The following is a 25,660-nucleotide window of genomic DNA, read 5'->3' as shown; positions in this document are numbered from 1 at the left end:
CGTACATTTTCAGTATCCATTAGAAGATCGAATAATTTTTTTTAGGGTCGTTCGTCAGATATATTGGATCGAAATAGGATAGGGACCGATATGAATGTCTTATAAAAAATACAATCGAATCTGTCCCATATCGTTCATAACCCAGTCCGGATTTTTAAGAATAATAAGATACTCGCGCATAAAATTATATCTTATTTGGCAGTTGACCCAACCTTTTAAAAAGTTATATATATTTTTTTTATAAGAATTAGTGGCGACTCGATTATTAATTTGTTTTTCTTTTTTTCTTATTCATTCTTCTGAATATTTATTAAATAATGTTTATTGGGTGTTTAAAAGGGCCCGATTTGGGGTCTATTTTTAAAAAACGGTTCAACTAAAATTTTAAACCAAATTGAGATTTTGGTAATTAGAAGTCCAAACTTTTCTGTCAACTAATGTCTATTAATTATTAATAAAGATTCTAAATTTCATCTTACACAATATAAATGAAATATTCATGATCATAACTAGTGATCTGCAGTGGACCTAATTTTTATAAGTCCGGACCTGCCCGTTAAAAATTTGTTTTGCGTGACCCTTTTTCTAACGTTTTTTGTCCCGAAAACCCCGATTCAAAATTAAAAGTATTTGTCCGCCCGACCCGGCCCGAAAAATATTAGCCTCGATTCAATACATTGTTTGTAGTGGCCACGTTAAGATGGAGAGAATATATAAAATCAAAATAAAATTTAAGATAGAACATTTTAGTGAGAATATAAAAACTCTGTCATATTTATTTTATAAGATAAAGGTGATAAAGGGATTTTTTTTTTCATTTTTGAAAATAAAATCCAAAAGGCTTTAAATTAAAATAATAACATCATCAACAATCAATTTTTTTTAAAAAATGCATCGGATCATCAAAATAAATTTAAAAAAAAATTTTTTTTTAATGGCGGACAGTACTAAACATTTTATATTTTCGTCATCAGGGGTTGTGACATATAGTAATTTAAATTAGAGGGGGGGGGAGAGATTATTTTATATTCCGATCTTCTTTTTTTTTAAATTAATTGATTTGGAATGGGAGTCGAAGAAGGTAGGTGATAGAGGTCTGCAATGGGCGGATTTTTAGTCCATAACCCGGCCCGTTCAATATTTTTTAAAAATTTAACCCCCCCCGTCCAATCCGCCCATAATTTATAAAAAATATACTCTCCCACCCCCTTTTTAGCCCTAAAATTCTTTACATGTCCACCCGTCCTTAGGCTAAAAAAATATTGTGTTCTCCTCTGCAACAGCCACATTTTCTCATCTGTTGTTGTTTAATTTTAACGTGGATGATATCCATTTCGAACATTGCATTTATTAATGATCTTTAATTGAATTCCCTTTATTTTTGGGGAAATGGGTAAAATCAGATTTCCATCCACGTTGATGTTATATTCTTCCCTATAAATCAAATCCAACATGTTTTCTATATAATTTTTACCTAATTAATTTCTTCCTACGACAACATCCTCAGTTGACGGTACTTAGGTATTAAAAATGTTTAAATTTCAGGGAGCATATTTTTTTTTAATGTTTACTTAAATAAAATATGAGTTGTCAATTTTTCAACCTGCCCGCCCGTTCTTTACCCACCCGCACACTTAGATTGGCAGGTGGGCTAAAAACCGGTTCAATGCAGACCTCTAGTAGGTGATAAATCTCATTGACTTAGAGAGGTGAGCTTGATCAAGGGTGATCTTCGCGTCATGGACTTAGAGGAGTCAAATGAGCACTGTTCGCGAATAAATTTTATATGAATATGAATGAAATTAAATAAAATAAAAAATATTAATTTTAAATTACATTTTAAAAATAAATAATAATAGCCATATATACATAATTATTTTTTATAAATTATTAAGAAAAACAGCCAGCAAGGCCAGCAGCACAGGAGAAAGAGCAATAATAATTCATATATTTTGTTATAAAAATAAACTTAAAAATAATTTTTTTTTTTAAAACAAAAAAAAAACAAACAAATAAAATAAAATAAAATAAAATTGCATCATATTTGTATTATATTTAAAAAATAATTTTTAAGCCCTTGTAATATTTACTTAATTTATTTTATATAGTATAATATTAAATATTTTAGTAAATTAAAAGCACGTTTTCCTGGAACATCAAAAATTCAAAGACATTCCGATAATTATAAAAGTAATAAAAATTTAATTATTATATCCTTTGTATTTTTGTTAAAACTTTTATAATTTGACTTCCATTTATATTATTATTATATCTAAATCGCTTGATGTTGTAATGTAACCTTTTATAACCCTTATTTGGAAAAATTTGATGGCCGCATTTGTAGGAAAAGTTAATTAGGTGAGGACTGATGCCTCATTTATATTAAGTGCGAAATACCAGGAATGTCGCTCAAGCGATTCGTAAATTTAGGAAATAATTATTAAAAAAAATTTATTAACAACTATACTATCGTTGCGACATTGATGTAATTCGCGTTTACTATAAACAAGGCCTTAGAATGAAAAAAATTTCGATTGCAAATAATTATTAACGCGTCGGTTATTATAGACTTCGTATAAAGGCTACTAGTGATCTGCATCGGGCCTAATTTTTCAAGTCCGCCCTGCCCCGAACCCGAATTTATTTACATATAGTAATTATTTTATTTTTTTTAAAATTTATAATTACTCGAAATAAAAGATACATGTCATATGGCGTCTAGTTTCGATAAATAAAATTTTATTTTACATAAAAAAAAATCAACATAAAATTGATAAATTTAGATATATTTTTAAAAAAAATTCAAAGTTCCATCCGACTCGGCCCGAATTTTTTAAAAAATATTTGACCCGAAGCTTGTTCGAACCGTGAGGGCATTCTAACGATATTTGAATCGGATTCTATTTTATTTTATATATTCTATATTTATATTTTTTTTATTTCATCGTTATTATCCGTATTCGAACAACAATTATTTTATTTTTAAATATCAACTAATATTTATTCAAAAAAGTACATAAATTGTTCGAAAGAATAATATTTATAAATTTTCTATTCAGTAGTTTTACATTAACATGGCTAATTTATCAGAGACATGCAGAGGTGGTACAATTTGCCACGGCCCGGCCCGTATTAACAAAAATTTCGGCCCCATCCTGATTTTTTTTTCAAATATATTTTATTTATTTTTAATTTTTATAGCTTCTTAATGAATGACGATTTAAAATATTAGGTTACGGCCCAGCCCGGGTATATTTAAAAAAAAATCAAAATACGGGCCGACACGTTTATGGCCAGGCCTGCAGGTTTCTGATCTACATTTTAAAAGAATCAAGTTTTTATAAACACTTTTAAAATATTAATATAAGGCATCTTTCATTGTTATAAGCCAGCGCTCATTGGCTGGGTGTTTTTTTTCTAACTCAAGTAGAGGTAAAATTTAAAATGAATTGCATTAACTCTAGAGTCTAATATTATAAATTTTAGCCTATTATTTGCTTGAAAAAAATATTCTTTCGATGCGCGTATAATATTAACGGAGGTCTCCTAAGACAATTTTTTTTTTGATATTCTAATACGCTCAATGACATATAATAATTAATAATACCTAGACTGGCGATGCATTCATTAAAAGTGTACATCGATGAAAATAGCTGGGGGGCGCCATTTTGATTACCCATACCATTATTAAAAATTTTAAATGAGAGGCCAATTCATTCCTATGTCCTGACGCAAACTTTATTAAAGAAGGGTCTGATCATCGAGATGATAAGGAATCGAGTTATCAATTTACGAGAATAATTACTAGATGGATCACCAAAATGGCGAGTCCAGCTGATTTGAATTCAACTACGCTTTGAATGCATCATCAGTCTAGGTATTATTATATATTAATATTATTAAATATGCTATATAATTCAAAATTAAATATTAATTATATTTCTGCCTTCTTTATTGAGGTAATGTTGTATTTTTATGGGTGTGGGCTAACCCAAGCATCGAGATTTCGTTAATAGATGTCCAATATTTTCTACACTCTATGATCAAAATCTCCAGGCTTGCATAATAATTTTGGTTAAAATATTGTGTTAGTCTAGATCGAGCAGTTTAACAACACTAATTGCAAGCTTTTGGCTATGTTAAAACCTTTTTTTTGGTGTTTGGGGGAAAGTAGAGAAGGTACTATGTAGGGATAGGGGATTTTTTTTATAAGCTTAAAAAAAATATTTTCCGAAAACAGGTTAATTTTGGAAGGGTGGAATGTCCCCACGTTTCAATTTCTCTACGCCTATCGATCATATCCTCTAATGTATCAATGAACCATCAATTACGCTCCTATTTCATACGAGGATTCTCATTGATTAAAAATATCCATTTTTTTAATCAGCTTTTTTTTATACATTCGGAATGGTAAAAAATTAAATAATTCGATAATATTTTCTTCAAACATACAATTCAAATGGATATTTAGAATCTGGATTCTATTATCTGCTAAAATCTATCTATCGAAGCATCAATACTTTACGACAGTTATGTAGAAAATTGTCTTCACGTAAAAAAATGAAAATAATTTTATTATTACATCTTAATATAACCTGTCTTAGCTTATAGACCCATAGTAAATTTGCTCCATTTTAAGTTATAGTGACGATCTGTTCATTTAAATCGAAGCTAATTCATTATAACAATTTCAGATTTGAGCTGTATATTTGTAAGATTAATTAACTGACCTAAATCATTTTCAAAATATTCGAACAAATTATTCGAAATATGAATCATTAATTATTCTCATTCCTCGAATACGAATGTCACTATTCATGACGAATCGGGGGTCTGGACTTATTTATAGGCCAGAATGCGTTCTTATTTTTTTTCAATTCTATTTTCACGAGGTGTCACTATTTTTGATTGGACTGGAGATTTTTTTTTGTATTTCATCCAATCTCCGTAATAGGATCATTTTAAGTAATTATTGAAATCATGATTCGTAAGCATATACATACCTGTAGCATAAATTATTATTAATATTAAATCATATATTATAACAAACAACACATTTAAAAAAGTTAACTAACACAACGGCAATACTACAATGTGCGGAATATTCGCTTACATGGGTCGAACACACACTCTGGAACGTCTTAGGCCTCACTTCGACAAAATATCTCATCGCGGTCCCGAATTCAGTAAGCTCATGCATTTGCGACCCGACTTGGTTTTCGGGTTCCATCGGCTGGCCATAATAGACTCGTCCGAGCTCGGTAATCAGCCTATATTCCATCCCGATGATCCCGAAAAAACCATAATCGTCAACGGGGAAATTTACAATTACAAGGCGCTAAAAGAGGTTTACGATTACACCACTCGGTCCGGGTCAGACTCCGACGTCATGCTTCACCTATACCACCATTTTGGCGTCGAGGCTATGCTCAAGGAGCTAGATGGCGTTTTCGCTTTCGTTATCAGGTGCTCGCTTGTGTTATATTTATATTTAAAATAATTTTTTTTTATTTTGAAAAATAAATAAATATGTCAACTTGGTATTTAATTTAAGAATATTAATTATCTATTAAGAAGAATTAAAATCTTTTCATATTTAATTTGTGATTAAGTTAAAAATCGCTAAAAAATTGGGTACAATTTCTTTATATCGAAAATCTCTATATTAACAATAATCTTAATAGATGTAAAAATATTTTTTTACTCGAGATTAGGGAGGATTTCTTAAATATTTTTCAAATTTCTCCTTTCATTCATAATTTTATATATTAAAACTCAATTTTAATTTAAGTAGTTATTACCTTCTCTACATCCAGCAATATTAAATTTAAAGATTTTTGAGGGTATTATAAAAATCCTTTTTTTGCAATTAAGAATTCATTTTTATTAGCAATACTTCCACTATGAATTATAATTCGAATGTTTGAATATACTTTATAGGAAAGAAGGTTTAAAAATGTTTTTATTGATAACCCTATTGATATTTAACTTTAATTTAGGGGGTTTATTATGCGCTTCAATATCGCAATAATTATTATGCCAGCCACTTGAATATTTTTGCCCTGGGCGCGCCAAAGGTGCACGACCCTGATTATACTCAAATTATATTACTTTGAACTAAATTACATGATGCTTCTTTTCGAAAAATAACTTCTCAATCCCGATACCCATTTCACAAAACCATCAGAGATCATGACAAGCTCATATTAGGTAACGATATAATAGGTGTCAGGCCTCTTTTCGTGGCATATCTCCCCGGCGGGGAGTGGGCGGTGGCAAGCGAAGAGAAAACTTTAATCGGGCTCGATCCCCTGAGAGTGGAGCGGTTCAAACCCGGGACCTTTGTTGTTCAACCCTTAAACCAGGCCGTCTCGTCAGAGACAGGATTGAAGTATCATCCTTACTTTGATTGGTTCCACGGACCCGAGCGTTTAGATATGACTCCCCTGAAATTCGCTGATGAACAAACCGTTTGCTCCACCCTCGAGGAGTACCTGATTCAATCTGTCAAGAAAAGGTTAGTCAGTGATAGGCCCGTCGGCTGTTTGCTCTCCGGAGGACTCGATTCTAGCCTCGTGACTAGCATAGTGGCCAGATACTACAGCGGGGACAAGGCTACCGTTCATCATTCAACATCTTGCGCACTCGGAAAAACCCAACACGGCACAAAGTTGATAAAAAATATCGAAGGAAAGGTGATAGACGCGTCGACGCATACCAATGGAACACTCCACATTCCAGCTTCCGGGTACATTTATTTTATGTTTCTATATTTAATATTCCCTCATAAGTTTATTCTCAATTCCTCAATAAAAAACATTGAAAATAATATTTCACAATATAAAAGTGGCGACAGACGCCGTTCTTATTCCCCTTCCTCCGACACCAATTTCAACTCTTACCAAAACGATGACCTGAAGGATGATTTGGACAAATCGATATCTTCTCACGATGCCAATCAAAATTACGCTACCGCTAACAACGTTACATCATCCTTGATTGGTCAATCTACTTGCACGTGCGCAAGGCAACCCCACCTAGCAACCTTACACACCTTTTCTATAGGGATGACTTCAGATAGGGGTGCTTCGCGATCCCCCGACCTTGAATATGCTGAAATGGTAGCCAAACATTTGGGAACTCAGCATCATAGGTTCTTTCTTTTTGTCTCTGATAAATTATTTGTAGTATATAATATCCCATCGAATAATATATTTTTGGGCTTTAAAATTTTATATTCTTTATCCTATTCATTTTAGTCAGTGGCAAAGAAATACTTTTAATAATCCAAACTTTGCATAATATTTTTTTATATTATATAAGTTTTTGAAGGTCTTATTTCTTAATAGGGTAGAATTTACGTTTGACGAAGCTTGGAAAGTCTTACGAGACGTCATATATAGTTTGGGAAGTTGGGATTGTACCACGGTTAGGGCCAGTATACCACAGTACTTATTGGCAAAATACGTGAAAGCCCATAGTGATGTCAAGGTAATTAATTACTTATTTAGGCCTGTGCCGATATTAAATATCGGATCGGCACTGATGTTTAGCATTTCAAAAAATATCGGATAGGATCTATTCGTGTATAATTTTTTTTATATATTATAAATAATTTTATAATAATAATTTAATGAACAGGAATCAAATTACAATTTATTTGTTTGTAATGTTTAAAAAATTAGTCTAAAATTTTACATTTTTTTGCTATATTATCTGGATTTCAAGAATGTCTAACGAGTGACATTCAGCTAAGTGTTGTTGTAGCGGCCCGTTTTAGCCAATTTTTAAAAACGGTTTAACTCAAGATTTTGGCCAAGAATAAATTACTCGAGCTTATTAATTTTGCTATGGCAAATGTTTGGACTTGTATTGGCGGAATTTTGAGTCTCGGTAATAATATTTTGGCTAAAATCTTGATTTATCTCTTTTAAAATATCGGCTAAATAAGCTGTTCAATAAAATCTTGGAAGAATTAAAAATAAACAAAATATACTTAATCTACATGAAAGTTTAATTGGTTTTATTTTGAAAATAGGAAATAATGATTTTTTTACGAGAAATCAGCTTCTGATTATATATATATTTATTATGGGGCCTACAACTAATTTTATAACAAATATCCTTAGCCTCTTAATCTTAAAAAAAAATTTTTTGATAGGTCCTCCTGTCAGGTGAGGGAGCTGATGAAATTTTTGGTTCTTATTCCTATTTCAAAAAAGCACCGAATCCCGAATCATTCACGGAGGAATGCGTACATTTGTGTCGAAACCTGTATCAATTCGACGCGCTCAGAGCCGATCGAACACTCTCCGCTTTCGGCCTTGAACTGAGGGAACCTTTTTTGGATAAGAAATTGCTGCCTTATGTACTTTTCCGCGTTCCTGCCCTTATGAAGATGCATGGAGTTTGTGGCGGTAAATTTTTTGAAATTCCTATAGGGGCTCCAGGTTGACCATCACTATTTTCAAATATGATTAATGGAAGGAAAGGTATTATGGGTTTTTTGGAATGTAACGCAAAAGAATAAAACTTGCAGTATAACTAGCAAGGGGGCTCCACAATGAAAATTTTTTACTATTTTCACCATAATTCACTCATATATTCCTTTTAGGAGGGTTTGTATCTCTTATTCCCTAAATTTGTTTTTTTTAAAGAAAACAATGAATAAATTTTTGTATTGTTCATTTTAAAAATGAGTGAAGAAAATATGTTTCATTTTTAAATTAATATTTTTTTATTTATTGAGCTCAACATCTTTGTAAATGAGCCCGATAATTTTCGTTAAATTTTGTAGCACCATAAATTTATACCTAGTGATGTGATGTAAAAAAAAACATAAAAAACAGCGAAAAAAAAACAAAACTAATGAAGTTAGTTTTTTTATTATAAAATAATTATTATAGTGAAAAATTTGCAACAAAATATTAGATTACATTTTCTATTAGGATTGTATTGTAGTAGTAATAGTGAAAAATTTTTTTAAAAAAAGAAAAAAACAATTTTTTCATTTTTTTAAAAATATCATATCCAATTTTAAGGAGTAAACATGGTCATAGTTAGTCCAATGGCAAATTTTTTTTTCGATATTTTTATATAATAATTTTAATTAGGTATAAATTTATATAAAATCTTAAATTTCCCCCTTCCCCCCGCCCTTCTCCTACTCAAATGTAGATGACAAAATTGATAGCGTAAAACCCAGAGCGGAGAAACATATTTTACGTCGCGCTTTCGAAGGTGACTATTTGCCTGCGCCTGTATTGTGGAGGAGTAAAGAGGCTTTTTCCGACGGGGTAAATTACGAATTCAGGGATCGGTTGATAGAGAAGATCAATTCGTTAATTTCCGATTCAGAATTCCAGGAAGTAGCCCCAAATTTACCAACGCCCGTACCCCTGACCAAGGAAGCCTACTATTACAGAAAAATTTACGACGAGTTTTTCAGCCAGCAGGGAGGAGGAAAGGGTAAAAGGCTACCATTGGTAGATAAAAATTGGATGCCCAATCCCGAATGGTTCGGCGAGGAGGAAAGGAAAGGCCTGGTCGATCCTTCCGCTAGAGTGCTTTCCACTTACGATGTTAGGGATAGTTTGATAGAAGGGGGGAAAGAGTGCCGATTGAAAAAAATGAAAAATGCGATATAAACATCCCATATATCGGTTTCTATACAAAAGAGATTTTTTGCATATTTGATTATTTTTATAAAATTTGGATAAATATAAAGGATCATGATTGTTTTTTATATCATATAAGATTTGTTATAATTGAGGCTTTGTCCAGAACCGTTTTAGAAAAAATTCGAAAAGTTTTAAAACTTTTGCAAATTTCAAAATTTAATGAAATCGTAATTTTTTTGAAATTTATATTAATCAAAAAAAAAATCAGAATTATGTTTTGGACATATTTTTATATTTTAAAATAGCGTATTTATTTATTTTCGTTAAAATTTTGAAATGGGAATTGAAAATTTTTGGGGCTTCACAGCCTGAAACAGATTGCTCAAATTTAAATTAAAGACAGACATTTTTTTTTGATTCGAATTTTATACTTCCGTCTTTCTATATTTTTTTTATATGTATACACCACTTCACTTCCAAGTTGGTGTAAATTTATATAATTCGGAGAACAAATTTGCAATAAAAGGGATCACAATTTGTCTATGTTCTTACTTTGCACGGATTCAACGCCATTTTTTTAAAAGACGATATCGGTCCGATCCTATACGGATTGATAGCGTGAGTATTGACCCCACACCAAACAACGCTTTGGGCTTATAATAGATTTATATTAATCTAATCTATCTTGTCTCAGTGGGGTCACTAGAGATCTTTCTTTCTTTTCCACCCTCAAAATTTTTAAAAAATTATAAACTTGAAGCAAAACAAATTTAATGATATATTACTTTTTAAACATATTTTAGATTTTGAGCACCCATTTAGCCCCGGCAAACTGGAAAGTCTCATTACCTCCCATAGAGGAATAAATTATGAAGATTATAAAAATATTGTATTAAACCTTAAAATTAAAAATATTTACTCGGTAAGAAAAAAAAAAGATTTAGATAAATCAAACGAGAGATTAAGATCTTGAATTTTATGAGGAATTGTTTATAGTACAAAGAGAAAACGGTTATTCATAATGTATTTTTTTTCCTTTTATGTATAACAATTATAAGCTAATAACAACTGGAATTCAATTCGATAGAAGTTAATATAATTTATATCAGACGATCAACCAAAAATACATATGAATATTAATAATGGATTCATTTATAAATATGTTTCGAAGATATCATCTTTAAAAATGGTATTTAACATGGTTGCCAGATGTTTACGACTATTATGAGTTTGTATAAAATTTATATAACATGTTATAATAAGAGTTTAAAAATTGGCTGTGTTAGTTTAAGAAATTTTTTTAAAAATAATCTCTGAAAGACCGAAGATTTTTACTTATCCTGCCATAAATAGTGGTCTGGGTATGTCAATCATCTTTTTTCTGCATTAATTTACATATCTTTAAAATATATTAAATTGTGTCTATTTTAAAATAATTAGTGTTGCTAAAGTTACTTATAGTTAAGTTTAATTATTAAAAAAAATAACTGGTTTTAGCTGCATGTTGTATTTTTTTAAAAACAGAAGCGAATTTGAGTAACTCGTATACAGAGAGATTTGGGGTTAAACCTCCTCCAGGGAAAATCTAATTGTAAAATTTTGGATTCCATATCTAAAAGATAGGTTGTTGGGATTAATCGATCTATTTTAGAATTAATATTAAATTGGGATATATATTTTTTTATCAGGTTCTTCAATGTTATATTTAAAAAATAAGCTGTTATTATTCTTTTAGAACCGGTTGAACTAAATACTTCTGACAATAAAAGATCAGAATCACTCTTATATCTTGGTCGAAAGGCCAATCTTTGAAATGGGATTATACATGCTAAATCGAGCGCAAAAAACGCATCCATCGCAGCTGCCGGATCATCTAAACAACAAATATTCTCAATTAAGAGAACGTTTTTTTTCATCCTTCGTTACGACGAGCTAAGGAAATTTAAGCGAAGATGCAATCCTCTTTTTTAGCAACGATCACTGGAGATAAAGAAAATTTATACCCTAGGCAAAGAATTCTCGAGGTATGCAGAGCCAATTTTCAATCTCCATCCTCGGTTCTATGCCAAACAATATTTAAAATATAGGTTTTTACATTAATTTTGAAACTTTATATTTATTAAATATACATGATTAAATTTTAATCTACCCAAAACTAGTAAAATTAAACTTTATTTTTCCACTTATTAATTTCTAATTATCTATCTATTATACTAGTCTTATGACATAAGCAAAATATATATTTATAAAATTAATTATTTATAAAAAAAAAATTCTCCTCTTTAAAATAACTATGGCTACGTCTTTCTGCCGGGGAGGGACTGTAGTCTAGGAATCATAAATGGCGCGGAATTGAAAATTTTCATGAATCACAAATAGTGGTGAGTAACAAATAGCGATGGATCACTAATCGTGAGATATCAGATTTTAAATAAAAATATAATATAGGTATAGGGCTGATCAGCAGGAATAAAGGGGGTCATAGGATTCAGAATATATATAATTTTATTTAAATTATAAAAATATAATTCTATTGTATTGTTGTCTCGATCTGATTATAATAAAATAACGAAGCATATATAGTTTTTTAGTGAATTATACAAAATAATCAGCATGAATAAAAAGGAGTATTGTTCGGGAAGACGAATTGGAAAACTTCAAAAAAGCTAGGATCCCCTTTGCGAATAGATATATAATCTTATTTAAATAATTAAAATATTATATATATGGTCATGTAAATTAGAGAACCACGTATCGTTTTCTTTTTACTAAGTAATACAAAATAAAGGAATAAGCAAACGAAATGGCAAATTTTAAAAAAAAATCCTTAATAATATATATATATAATTTTATTTAAAAAATTAAAATATAGTACTATGCATTTGGGAAAAGGAAGGTAAATGAAAAGAAAAAAGGAACGGAAGGGAAAGAAAAGAAAAGGGGGAAATGAGAAGGGAAAGAAAAAATGTGAGGAAAGAAAAAGCGAAAAAAAGAAGGACAGAAAAAGGGTATCCTAAATCGCTAAAAACAAAAAGGAATTGGGAATCTTGCTTATATATTCTGGAAAATTTTGAAGTAAATTGGATTTGTTGTTTTTACAAATCATAAGCCGTTGATCCACTTATTCAAGAAAGATAACAAAGAGTTGATGTTATCGCCTCGACTTCAGCGTTGGTTATTGTTAGTAGGAAGTTTTGATTTGGATTTAAAATATCGAAGGGGAAAAGAGAACCAGTTACCTGATATTTTGTCAAGGTTAGGTGCGGGCGAAAGTTTGGATGAATCGATGGTTTTGAAAATTGATAACCGGGAAGAATGTCTTGTACGTACGATAATGAGAAGTATAAAGGGTAGCCCAACGACATGGGAAGATATACAGAGGTTTACAAGGAAAGATAGAGAATTAGCGGTAGTTAAATTATGTATAATGGGAAAGAGATCATGGAAAAATGATGATAAAGTTTTCAAAAATATTGAAACAGAATTAGCTATAGTAGACGATTGTATTATGAGGGGATCCCGAGCTGTTATATCCCGGAAATTGAGGGAAAAAGTTTTGAATGTTATACATGCGGGTCATCAAGGAGTTACTCGTATGAAACAATGGGGAAGAGAGTACGTATGGTGGCCGAAAATGAACGAGGATATTGATAAATTGGGAAAATGGGATTTGTAATGCATGGTCTGACATGCCCCGTAAGGATAAAAATAGTATATGGCCAAAAGTTGTAGAACCAGGAGAGAGGGTTCATGTTGATTTTTTCGAATATGACGGAAAAAAGTATATATTAGGTGTAGATGCGTTCTCCAAATGGATAGAATTTCAAGAAATTCACGGATTAACGGCGAATATTGTGATTAAACATTTTAAAAAAATATGGGCGAAATTTGGTATTCCGAAAACTGTGGTATCGGATGGTGGACCAGCTTTTATCGGGGAAGAATTCAAGAGATTCTGTGAAAAAACGGATGTATATCATCTGTTAACGCCACCGTATCATCCCAGTTCCAATGGACAGGCGGAACGGATGGTAGCGACGGTTAAAGGATGGTTGAAGAAAACCAAAAGTGGAAAAGGAGAAATGTGGGTAAAGCATTTGTATTATAATAATGCGATGGGTAATGATGGTTTGTCTCCGGCGGAAAAAATGATAGGCCGGAAGGTAAGGATGTTTTTGGATATGTTAATATCCAGTAAAGCTGAGGTAGTTGTAGAGGAAATTGATGGAAGTGAATTGGAATATACTGTAGGACAGTTAGTAAGGATTAGATTATATGGAAGTACTAAAAAATGGGAGAAAGTTGTAGTAATAGAGAATTTGGGAAACAAGTTAAATAAAGTGAAATTTGATGATAATAGCGAAGGTGTCAGGCACAGGGATCAGTTACGGAAGAGAGTGCATAGAAATGGTTGAAAGAGGAAATTGTAAAAAAAAGAAAATATGTAGGGATAGTTCCTGGTTAATAAAGATATAGATCTCAATGGTTTCAATGGTGTAAATAATCGTGTAATCAAAAAGCAACCACTACCCACGTGCATCGTATGTCCAACGTAAAAGAGGAACGACACTATGTTAGGAGGACAACAAGTTATGACGGATATTACGAAAATCGCCTAAAAGAAAGGAGGATGGCAACGTTAGAATCGACCTTCTAAAAGCAATACTGGGATAATTATCAAGATCTGATTGAGTGTATGAAGTGATAAAGAAGAAATGCAGACATAAAATATGGTTTAAACAAAAAATTATGGGAATCATTTATTGAATGTTTATACGCTGATTAATTTTTTTTTGAATCATTTATTGAATGCTTATGCGCTGATTAAAATTTTTTTTGCATAGCGATTTAAAAAAAATATATATAATTTTGCCCAGGATTTTTGTTAAGGGGGGCGTGTTATAGTATGTCAAGGATATATTATATTTTTATGTGAAAAAGAAATGATGTCATATATATATTATATGTTTATATGAAAAAGAAATGAGGAAGATTTTTTTGTATTTTATTTTTAAAAAGAAAATAATATAATGTTTTTTTTATGATTCGAAGATTGTAATTTTTTTTTCTTTTAATATATACAATTTTGATTTTGTGAAAAAGAAAGATAAATAAAATATTGTGAAAAAGAAAGATAAATAAAATAAATACTACTACTAGTTTTTATTTCACTTTATTTCAAACATCAAATTTTTTATTAATTAATTTTCGAATGTTCCATTCTATTTTTATATATAATAGTAAATAATATTTTATTAATTTATTACAGGGTGCCAATTGAATTTTGTAAGAAGCTAAATTTTATTGATTCTCTCTTTTAACGACATCAATTTATCTATTTTAAAAAGTAATGTCTCGATGTGATTACTAGAGATAATATTTAGCATTAGCAATACTAAAACTTGAAATTATTATTATCCATGCCTGCATGATAAAATAGCATATGAAAATTTTTAGTAGGAATTTTGCAAAAATGAAAAACATACAAAATGCATGGGAAATAATGCTAAAACATGGTTACGGTCAGACATTTGGCGAAGTTTTCAGATTTATAAATTATTAAACAAAAATGCAATATAATAAAATTATGATATTAAATATTTATATAGGTATTCTTATATTTATTTTATGAAGCTACAATTGGTAAGTTGTGCAGATGGTAAGTGTATTGCAGAAATGGATATAAAAAAGGAACATGCAAATATTGCAAATACTCTACATGGAGGTTTAATTGCCACATTGATAGATCATGTCACATCTTTTGCAATTGTGAGCCTGCAGTATCCACATCTTGAACCCTCATTTAGCATCAACATGAATATCTCGTAATTTTTTTTATCAAGATATATATAAAGTCTTAATATATATTACATCATAAAACTTTGATTTAACATAACCCTTAATGGAACCTTATTTTTAACCTTAAATGTAGGGAAAAGTTAATATTGTGAAATTTTAAAGATAAGATTCAAATATCTATAATCCTAAATTGTAAAATATGGAAAATTATAATATAGAAATGTTACATTGTTGTTTTACCTTATTTATATATATATTTATACAATGAATTAATATTACTAGATATCTTAATAAATCCAAAGTGGGGGATAGGATAGTTATTGAAGGTGATTGTGAAAAGCATGGTGTGAATATATCATTTGCTAGGGCTAAAATATATGACAAGATTTCTAAAAATATTATAGCCACCGGTGATCATGTTAAATTTATTCCTAAGTCATCTGCATCAAATTCTAAATAACAAAATATTCAAAATCTTTTATACATGTATTTATATGCATTTTTTTATAAAATTTATATATGGCATTAAACATTTTATTTTATATATTTTGATATTATCTTATCTTTTAAATAGTTATGCTGCTCATTTTTATATAGTCTTTATATTAAAAAATAATTATTTTTTGTACCTTATAAATTTTGTTTAAAAACCTTAATAATATTTAAAAAATACAAAATATTCCTTTAGAAATAATATCAATCTAATTGATATTATATTTATTGATTTTTATACTTTTCTTTAAAAGTAACAGAGCCCTTACAAATTTGGTGGACCTATCACATCTTTTAAAGTGTATATGAGGTTTAGTTGGCAGCTTACTTAATGTAAGCTATCCAAGGCTTAAATATTTTTTTAAATGATATCTTTGTGAATTTTCTTAGAATCTAATTTCAAATAATGGTTGAGTAGAAGTTATTATCAATCAGTTTGAAAAATGATCTAATATGCTGTGCCTAAAATTGGAGGGTTCCACTTGCACAAATTTTTAAAATGAGAAAATCAACATTAAAGTTTAAAATCAAACATAGGAAAAACTTATTGATCAATTTTGACAGAGCTATAACTTTGGCAAAAATTAATATTTTTTAATCTAGTTTTTATTTTTATATATATTGAGAATAAATAAGTTATCCACTTCTAACTCAAAAATTTTGAAAATGTCAAGTGAAACACTCCAATTCTAGACCGACGATATATTGTAATTTGCAACAAAAATTACTGTATTAATCTTATCCTTGTGTTGTTCTTACTATATAGAAGTTACATAGCATAAAAGAATGAGTTTGATGACTTTCAAAACTTGATAGTAACAACTAGGGATTTTAAAAGCCTAATATGAGTCAATTTTTATGACCCTATTAATATTTTTAATTAACCAAAAAAACGAGTTTTTTAAACGACCATCTTTAAAATGAATACTTGGCATTTTAGTTATAATGTTATATATTTTAGCAAATTCAAAATTTTAGAGTGCTATCAACCAGATCTAGTGTTGTTAAACGGCTCAATTTGAGCCGATTTTTAAAAACGGCTGACTAAATTTTTTATCCAAAAAAATATTATGCAAGCCTAAAGATTTTGCTCATATATCATGGGATTGAACATCTATTGACAAAATCTAGACACTTAAGCAATATTTTCCTGGGTATAATGTTGAGTTAGCCGTTTTTAAAAATCGGCTCAAATAGAGCCTTTTAACAACACTAACCAGATCCAAAGATTTTCCCTTCAAAGTGTGCAACGCATGATTTCATTAAATCTTGTTAATACTTAAGATAGAGTTACAAATTATTTCTCATTTATAGCCCTTAAAATTTTACATTGGAAAATATTGAAAAAAAAATTCCAACTGTTTTTATATTTCCGGTAAAATTTATTGCTGACAAAAGTTTTTTGAGTGCTAGTATTATCTAAAAATGTTTATTACCTTTATATTAAACTATTTAATAAAAAATCTTGATAGCCATTTTTGTTTTTGTTAAATTTTATTTGAATTTTTTTTATTTATATAAATAAAGAGGATAATATAGATGGCGTTCTATTCAAAAATCATTATAGTAAAATATTTTTCATAAAAATATGAAATGTATTGTGATTAAATTTTAAAAAATCCATTGAATATAATTAATATGATGTCCTGGGGCAATATGTAAGCAGGCAGCCCGTAGAGATATTATTATTATTAGGACATATTGTAAAATTAACATTTTAAAATATTTAATACAAAATATTATAAAAACATATCTCTTATTTTTATCGTATTCCATTTTGCGCTTATTAATAGAAATTCCTGAGGCCATAATTGTAGATATATCCTGTCACTATTATGGATCATATCGTTATTATTTGATATCGCTTATGGAGTAAAAGAAGGATGTGGTGGTCCATTCCAATAGAAAAGGTCCATGCGACGACCTTGGAGGAATATTAAAAAGATTAGTAGCACGTTCAAGCCTTCAGCGCACCAGTTCTGGACACATTTAACACCAATTGATTTATATCAGTTTGCAAAACAAAACGTGCCATCACTAAATTTTACATATATAACCAACGAACAATACAATTTAGAAGAGGTTTAACTTCTAATTCAACTTAGCTCTCTCCTTCCAAGAACTCTGATGCGGTATTTCTTTTGATTTAAGTAAAGTTAAATCAGAAATATATTCATATGCAGAGCACTCTAAAATTAATCATATCTCAAATCCCTATAATTTATCTTTTGTTGATATCAAAGGATTCGTAACATATGTTTATGAAGATTTTTGGTGGTTACCCACGATACTAAAGTAACGAAATTACTAAGAAGATATATATTTCCTTTTTACGTCCCCATGATCATTATCCTTCTTTTACCCACAATTGAGGAAAAGATATGGTTGCCCATTAATCAAATTAATGATAGTAGATCCCATAACAGTTACAGAACATACCAAATTATAGCCTCAGGAAAGTCTATTTATTGGATCAAAATGGAATAAGATTAAAATAAGAGATATTTTTTTTATAATAGTTTATATATAAAATTTTAAAATATAGCGTCCTAATAATCATATCAGTATGGGCTGCATGCTTGCATATCAATAAATTAAGATACTCATATTAATCTAGTTGAAACGGGCCGCTACTAAGTTAATGAAAGCTATTTCAAATAATAGGCATGAAAGAAGTGGGCCTCATCTATAAAGATACAACTATACTTAGAATCAGAATGAAAAAATCCAAAATTTTGAGCTAATAATCTTTGAAAATCAAAAAATTGAAGTTTTTTTTAAAAAATATCGAAATATTAACTTGATTTTTGAAAAAAGATTTTGAATTTTAGATAAAATTTGATCAAAAAAACTTGTTTGAACTTACCCAAAATTTTTTAGAAAATCTTTCAGTGATCAAAATCTTTGAAGATTTTATTTTGAAGAGCATTTCAAACCCTGCTTAGAATCGATATAAATATTGCCTATATCATTCGTTTTGACGAAATCCCTTCTTTTTTGAAGATTAGCAATTCAAGGCAAGCATAGACATAACCAGAGGAAGTCAAAGAAAATTCCCTAAAATTTATCCATTCTCTTAAATATCATTTTAAGCTAAAATTTATTTTCTACACTCCCGCACCCCCCTTTTCCAATAAAATTTATACAATATATAACTATAAAGAAAAGTTAAATTTAATAGCATTTTTAAAATGACGACGAAATTCAAAATTATTAGGAAAAAAATCAATATTTATATATAAAAAAATAGATAAGTGAACACCAAAATTATTTTTATAAAAATCTAAAATAGCCAATAATCTTCAACAAGCAAACCTAAATACCTCCAATAAGAAAATTTTTGGGAAGAAACCCGTTTAATAGTGAACCCTCCACCCCTCCCCCCTTAGCAAAATCCTGGCCATGCCTATGAAGTAGCTTATTAACTTATTATAATAACATTAAATCATATAGAAATTAATCTAAATAAAACATTTTTTTAATATTAATTTAGATGAATTTATTTGAATAACAAATATAATTTGAATAACAAATAAAATAGATATAAGGGTATATTGAAATATGGTTTTTTTCCCCATAAAAGGAGTTATTATTTAAAGATAATGAAATTCTTCGATTATTCAAAACGAATAATATTTATAATAGAACAAAGTATATTTAAATCGCGTGTTTTATTTATATATTTTTTTAGAAGAAATATTTAAGTAGATTTTAAATATAATATAATATTTTTTATTATTATTATATATAATTAAATAAAAAAATATTTATTAACTAGCAGTATAGCAAATAATCCGCCCAAAAATATAAGCGTACATATAAATTTGTGTAAACATATTGGCCGTTTCCTGGTTCATCTTATTTTTTAGATCCGTCTATTTCAGAATAACTAGGACGTCCTACTGTTAGAATTTAAGTGTGTGCTAAATCTACATAGCCTTTTTCTTTATATTTTGTTTAGAGTGAGCTATTAGAATTGAACACGGTCTGTAGGTTAATTTTTTTTTTGGTTTAAACGCAAAAATTTATGATTTGTATTACAATAAATATAATCCGATTCTCAGCTAGATGAAGATGGGGATGCATAAAAAGAATTTTCTTCTACAAAATGTCTGACCGAGAATCATTGTTTAATACCCTTCAAACTGGAAAAGGGTTCTGGTTCTGAATATTATTCGGTTGATAGCGATACAATTGACGCCAATACTTGAAGTCCTAAAAAAATTCGCATTTTTATAGCATAGAAAATAAAAATGTCTTAACTTTCTTTAAATTTTTACTTATTTACCTATACATTTTTTTTTTTTGGAAAGCAAGAATTTAGAGCAAAATTGTTTAACCCTCTATTGCACGTTATACCAATTAAAATAAAAAATTTATAGCAACATGACATATTGTTTTATATTTTGCCAGAGATTTCAATATATTTTACAGTGTGCCAACTGGAATACACAATGCTCGTTAGAACATCGAATCATATCTGAGGCGTAGCCTCAGGTTTACAAAGTGCAATAGAAGAAAAGGAATCATTTATGCAATTGCTTCTATTTATTTATTTATTTTAAAAATCAATCGTTAGGGGAATTTTTCTTATAACTATAAAAAATATTTATTGTATTAAAATCGCATGTGTGTCATGCCATTATGATATATTTTATGAATATATTATGTAATTATTTTTAATGTAATGTATTTCAGTAAACTTATACCTAAAGCGAATTATTCGATATTCGATTCGTATTTTACCAATACAAATAACAAAGTTATTCGAATCGAATGCGGATTAGGAAAATATATTATTCGTCGAATAATTTTTTATACATTATTCGATCGAATTATTCTTATAATTTGATTTTTTTTTCTTCATATCATTCAAAATTTATCGTATATATATCAACATTATTCGAAACTATTCCTAAATATTAAAAACTTATTCATAAATATTTAAAATTTGTATTATAAATTACTTTTAAATTTTAATAATCTAATTTTTCTACAGTTTCAAAAAAAAAAAATCTTATGAGGTTTAGAAGATAGATTTTTGATCAAATTTTACCTAAAATTCTATATATTTGGTAAAAAAAGGAAACTTTTAAGGTAAACCTCTTATATTTTAATGCACAAGTAATCTTTCATGATAAAATCACAATTTTTTTTAAAAAAGATCGTCGGTCTAGAATTGGTGTACTCCACTCGAAATTTACAAAATTTTTGAGTTAGAAATGGATAATAGCTAATTTATTCCCAATATATATAAAAATAAAAACTAGATTAAAAAAATATTTATTTTTGCCAAAGTTATAGTTCTTCTGTCAAAATTGATTAATAAGTTATTCCTATATTTTATTTTAGACTTTAATGTTGAATTTTCTCATTTTAAACATTTGCGCAAATGGAGCACTCCAATTCTAGGCCGACGAATATATTTAGACCAAAAAATGTCATAATAAATTAGAATCCTTTCATTAAAAATAACTATTTCATTAATATCGAACATGGTTATTATTAAGTTTAAAATAATCATTTATATTTGATCATAAATGTAAAAATTACGTAAACATATACGATGGATATTTCACATGGCGAATCAACGTGATCCTTAGGCTGAGGATGTCTGAATATAGTATTTTTTAAAAATATTTACTTTTTTTTAAATTTAAAATTGTAGCATAGTTTAAATGATAATTTACCATTTTTCCCCAAGCAAGCTATTTGAAATTATAAATAAATATATGAAATGAAAAATTTTGACCCCTAATTATTTTAAATTTGTTAAAAAAGTTTTTTCTGAAAATTATGAATATTTAATTGTTCGCCTTAATTTACTAGAATAAATTTCCTGACCTTTTGAAAACTTATTCTAGCCATGGAATTGACTCACGAGATCATTATGTATATAATTTTACAAAATCTTTTATTTCCTTCCTTATAAATATACCATTCGAAAATCAATGAAATCGTAAATATATATGTTATTATTAGTAAGGCAGAAGTAGAAATGATTTCTTGATGAATTAAAAGTAACGATAGATAGATAGTGTCTATAACATCTCAATGAAGGCAGAAGTTGAAAAGATTTCTTGATGAATTAAAAGGTAACGATAGATAGATAGTGTCTAAAACATCTCAATGATTTTGTCATATCTTGGCTATATCATCATAAGGTGGCCACAGACACGCAAGTTAGGAGCATTACAAAAAAATATTACGAAAAATTCAAATTAATTTTATTTTTAGAGATCCGATTGTCAAAGATTTGTTAACAAATGGGTTCAATTTAGGTTATATTAGTATCAAATTAGCTGTGGCGCATTATATATTTTTTATTAATAATGACAATTAAAAGAAAAAAAATATCATTTAAGAAGACAAAAATTAGCGCCCAAAAAAGTAAACAAAAGATGTATTTTTTTTTTAAATTTTATAAATAAAAAGAGGGATTAGATTTTAACTAAAGAATATCTTATTCAAAATTTTCTTCTTTTTGTAGTAAACATGAAGTCACACATAAAAGAATATAGGCGTATCTAGGATTCTGCTAAGAGGAGTGAAGAACATCTGTTGGATGGGACTTTCCCATACATTTTATTGTTGGCCTTTATGTCTACTTATTGTAGGCCTTTGGCTATGTTAAATTTTGATATGATTTTTCTTTCAAATTCTGGGTTATACAGATATATTTTATACATTTGGGAGGAGAGGGAATGGTGCGTAAGAGTGCATTTTATTTAGCTAAAAATGATATTTGTAGAAATGGTTAATTTCAGAAGAGGGGTGGGGTATTTAACCTTGGCTTCTCCTATAATGAACATTAAGCCTATGCCTTCTTGATGCGTTGTGAGAAGAAAAAAACAGATTATTTTTGCATAGTATAAATTTATTAATATTTATAATGGATCTGTTATTATATATTAAAGATAATAAATTTTAAGTTTTTTTTAAAATAAAAACCTCGAAAAGGTTACAAACAGGTCCGCTAAATTGCCCCCCCTCCTTTTTTAGATTTTCAATGGTTAATCAATTGAATTGATTTGTACCATTTTCAGTTCGATTTGTACCATCGCCGTTTATGAGATATTCTAAGAACAAAATGGAGGGCCAACTTCACGTCAACCCCACAAATTTTTTTTTAAATAACAAACACTCAAAATTAATTTTTTAAAAAAAATTTCTTAATGTATGATAGAGAATCTTTTTCACTTCCTAATGATGCTTCGTTAATTTTATCTCCATTATTTATTTAGGAAATCAAATTTTAAACTCTGAAGTTAGCCCCCCCCCCCTCGATATTGCAATTCATTTGGATTTTCAATAGTTTATCAGTTGGACTGATCTTTTGTACAGTTTCAAACTCGATTTGTACCATTACCGTTTATCAGCAAATGACCATTAAAAATATGGCGCCAAAAATAAAAACACTCAAAATTAATTTTTTTTAAAAATTTCTTAACGTACAACGATAGAGAATCTTTTTCACTTCCTAATGATGCTTAATTTTATCTCCATTATTTATTTAGGAAAACAAATTTAAAACTTATCTCGTGAAGTTACCCCCCCCCCCTCGATATTGCAATTCATTTGGATTTTCAATAGTTTATCAGTTGGACTGATCTGTATTCGATAGATACAGTTTCAAACTCGATTTGTACCATTACCGTTTACTAGCAAATGACCGTTAAAAATATAGCGCCAAAAATGAAAACACTCAAAATTAATTTTTTTTTAAATAAATTTCTTAACGTGCAACGGTAGAGAATCTTTTTCTCTTTTCAATAATACTCAAATTAATTTCTATCTCTATTATTTATTTCGAAAATTAAATTTTAAACTTATATTATAGTGTGAAGTCAGCCCCCTGATACAGCAATTCTTTTGAATTTTCAATGGTTTATCAGTTGGACTGATTTGTACCGTTTCAAACTCGATTTATACTATTACCGTTTATCAACTCTTGACCGTTAACAATATGGCGCCAAAAATAAAAACATTCAACATAATTTTTTTAAAATTTCTTAACTTACAACGATAAAGAATCTTTTTCTCTTCCTAATGATGCTTCAAATTAATTTTTATCTCCATTATTTACTTCGGAAATCAAATTTTAAACTTATATTATAGCGTGAAGTTAGCCCCCGATATTGCAATTTTTTGGATTTTCAATGGTTTATTAGTTGGACTGATCTGTATCCGATTTGTACCGTTTTTAACTCGATTTGTACCATTACCGTTTACCAGGTATTGACCGTTAAAAATATGGCGCTAAAAATAAAAACACTCAAAATTAATTTTTTTTTAATTAACGTATACAACGATAGAGAATTTTTTTTCTCTTCCTAATAATTTTTTAATTTTTATCTTCGCCCCCTCCCCCAAACTTAAATACCTTATATATATATAATAACAAAGTTAATAACGTTTTGTAATATTTTTCAAAGAGAACACATGTTTGATTATTTTTAAGCGTGGGGATTAATATTAAGAAAAAAATTATACCCATTTCTCCAATGTCTTTAGATTTAGATCTTATATTTTGGAGTATTTAAGCATAATATACTCCTCAAACAAGAAATATCTAGCGGTAATTTTAATATATTTATCAAATTCCATCAATTGATGGTTTTTGTTCCAAGATCATAACAATTGTGTAGAATTATTAAAATCAAACTTTGAGCTAGAATACTCTAAAAAAAATTGTTTTAATAAAAAATATCTGATTCATAAAAGTCATACATTAGGGTAACATTTAATCAAATAAAAATACATTTTTAACAATAGATATGGGGGGGGGGGGGCCTGTAATAGTACAAATAGAGTTTGAAAGGGTACAAATCAGTCCAACTGATAAACCATTGAATATCTAGAATAATTGAAGGGCTAACTTCACGCTATAATATAAGTTTAAAATTTGATTTCCGAAATAAATAATGAAGATAAAAATTAATTTAAAGCATCATTAATCGTTGTACGTTAAGAAAATTTTTATTAAAAAAAAATTAATTTTGAGTGTTTTTATTTTTGGTGCCATATTTTTAACGGTCAATAGCTGGTAATAGTACAAATCGAGTTTGGCAAAAATCGGGTACAAATGAGTTCAACTGATAAACCATAAAATCCAAAAGATTGTAATATCGGGGGGCTAACATCACGCTATAATATAAGTTTAAAATGATTTCCGAAATAAATAATGGAGATGAAATTAATTTGAAGCATTATATATCAGAATAAAAATTTAATTAGTAAATATAATTAAATCAAAATAAAAAATCAGTATTATTTCTTAAACATCATTTAGCCTTTGATGATTTGGTCTATTAACCATATAAGCCAAGCTGAATAATCGGTCAACAGGCGCAGAGGTTAGAAGTATTGCTAAATTTAATAGATATTTCTTTTATATATTTTTAGCTATTTAGCATATTTATATTGCGCCTGTTCATATATTTTAAGCCCTCTAATTTAATAAATTTGAATTGGACGAATAATCATCTTCACCAATTAAAGAATTTGCTGATATATTAATTTCAATATTATTTTTAAAAATAATTAAAACTTCGTGTATTATATCGTGAAGATTTTTTTCTTTTTCATAAATTCAAGAAAGTAGGTATGAGAAACAGTAGCTAAAAAACTGCGGTTTCAAAGTTATCAAATTAATATACATTTTTAAATCTTTTATTAAAAGAATTTTCTACTACAATGCCAAAAATACAGATCAGCTTGAATTAAATTTGTGATTTTTTTAGCATTTA

The 25,660-nt window shown here is 28.7% G+C and overlaps 2 protein-coding genes across 3 annotated transcripts; both read left to right on the top strand.

Moving 5' to 3' along the window:
• The first annotated feature begins 2,049 nt into the window (after positions 1-2,049).
• LOC135925749 (asparagine synthetase [glutamine-hydrolyzing]-like) lies at positions 2,050-9,648 on the top strand. Of its 2 annotated transcripts, none has more exons than XM_065461213.1 (7): positions 2,050-2,190; positions 5,067-5,466; positions 6,188-6,748; positions 6,857-7,153; positions 7,350-7,491; positions 8,162-8,417; positions 9,178-9,648. In XM_065461213.1, the coding sequence occupies exons 2-7, from the start codon at positions 5,093-5,095 to the stop codon at positions 9,645-9,647; spliced, it is 2,100 nt and encodes a 699-aa protein (XP_065317285.1). In that variant the 5' UTR covers positions 2,050-2,190; positions 5,067-5,092; the 3' UTR covers position 9,648. The 2 variants fall into 2 exon arrangements, with proteins under 2 accessions (XP_065317285.1, XP_065317284.1); XM_065461212.1 differs by having other exon boundaries at positions 6,848-7,153.
• A 5,370-nt stretch (positions 9,649-15,018) lies between these two features.
• LOC135927130 (acyl-coenzyme A thioesterase 13-like) lies at positions 15,019-15,997 on the top strand. The gene is made up of 3 exons (XM_065463068.1): positions 15,019-15,159; positions 15,255-15,445; positions 15,702-15,997. Exons 1-3 carry the CDS (start codon positions 15,064-15,066, stop codon positions 15,877-15,879), a joined length of 465 nt encoding a protein of 154 aa, XP_065319140.1. The 5' UTR covers positions 15,019-15,063; the 3' UTR covers positions 15,880-15,997.
• The last annotated feature ends 9,663 nt before the right edge of the window (positions 15,998-25,660 follow it).

This window comes from Gordionus sp. m RMFG-2023, chromosome 3 (assembly GCF_954871325.1).
Source record: "Gordionus sp. m RMFG-2023 chromosome 3, tfGorSpeb1-WG-v2, whole genome shotgun sequence".
NCBI lineage: Eukaryota > Metazoa > Nematomorpha > Gordioida > Chordodea > Parachordodidae > Gordionus > Gordionus sp. m RMFG-2023.
The sequence above is the reverse complement of the archived record's forward strand: the minus strand, read 5'-3'. Positions and strand labels throughout refer to the sequence as shown.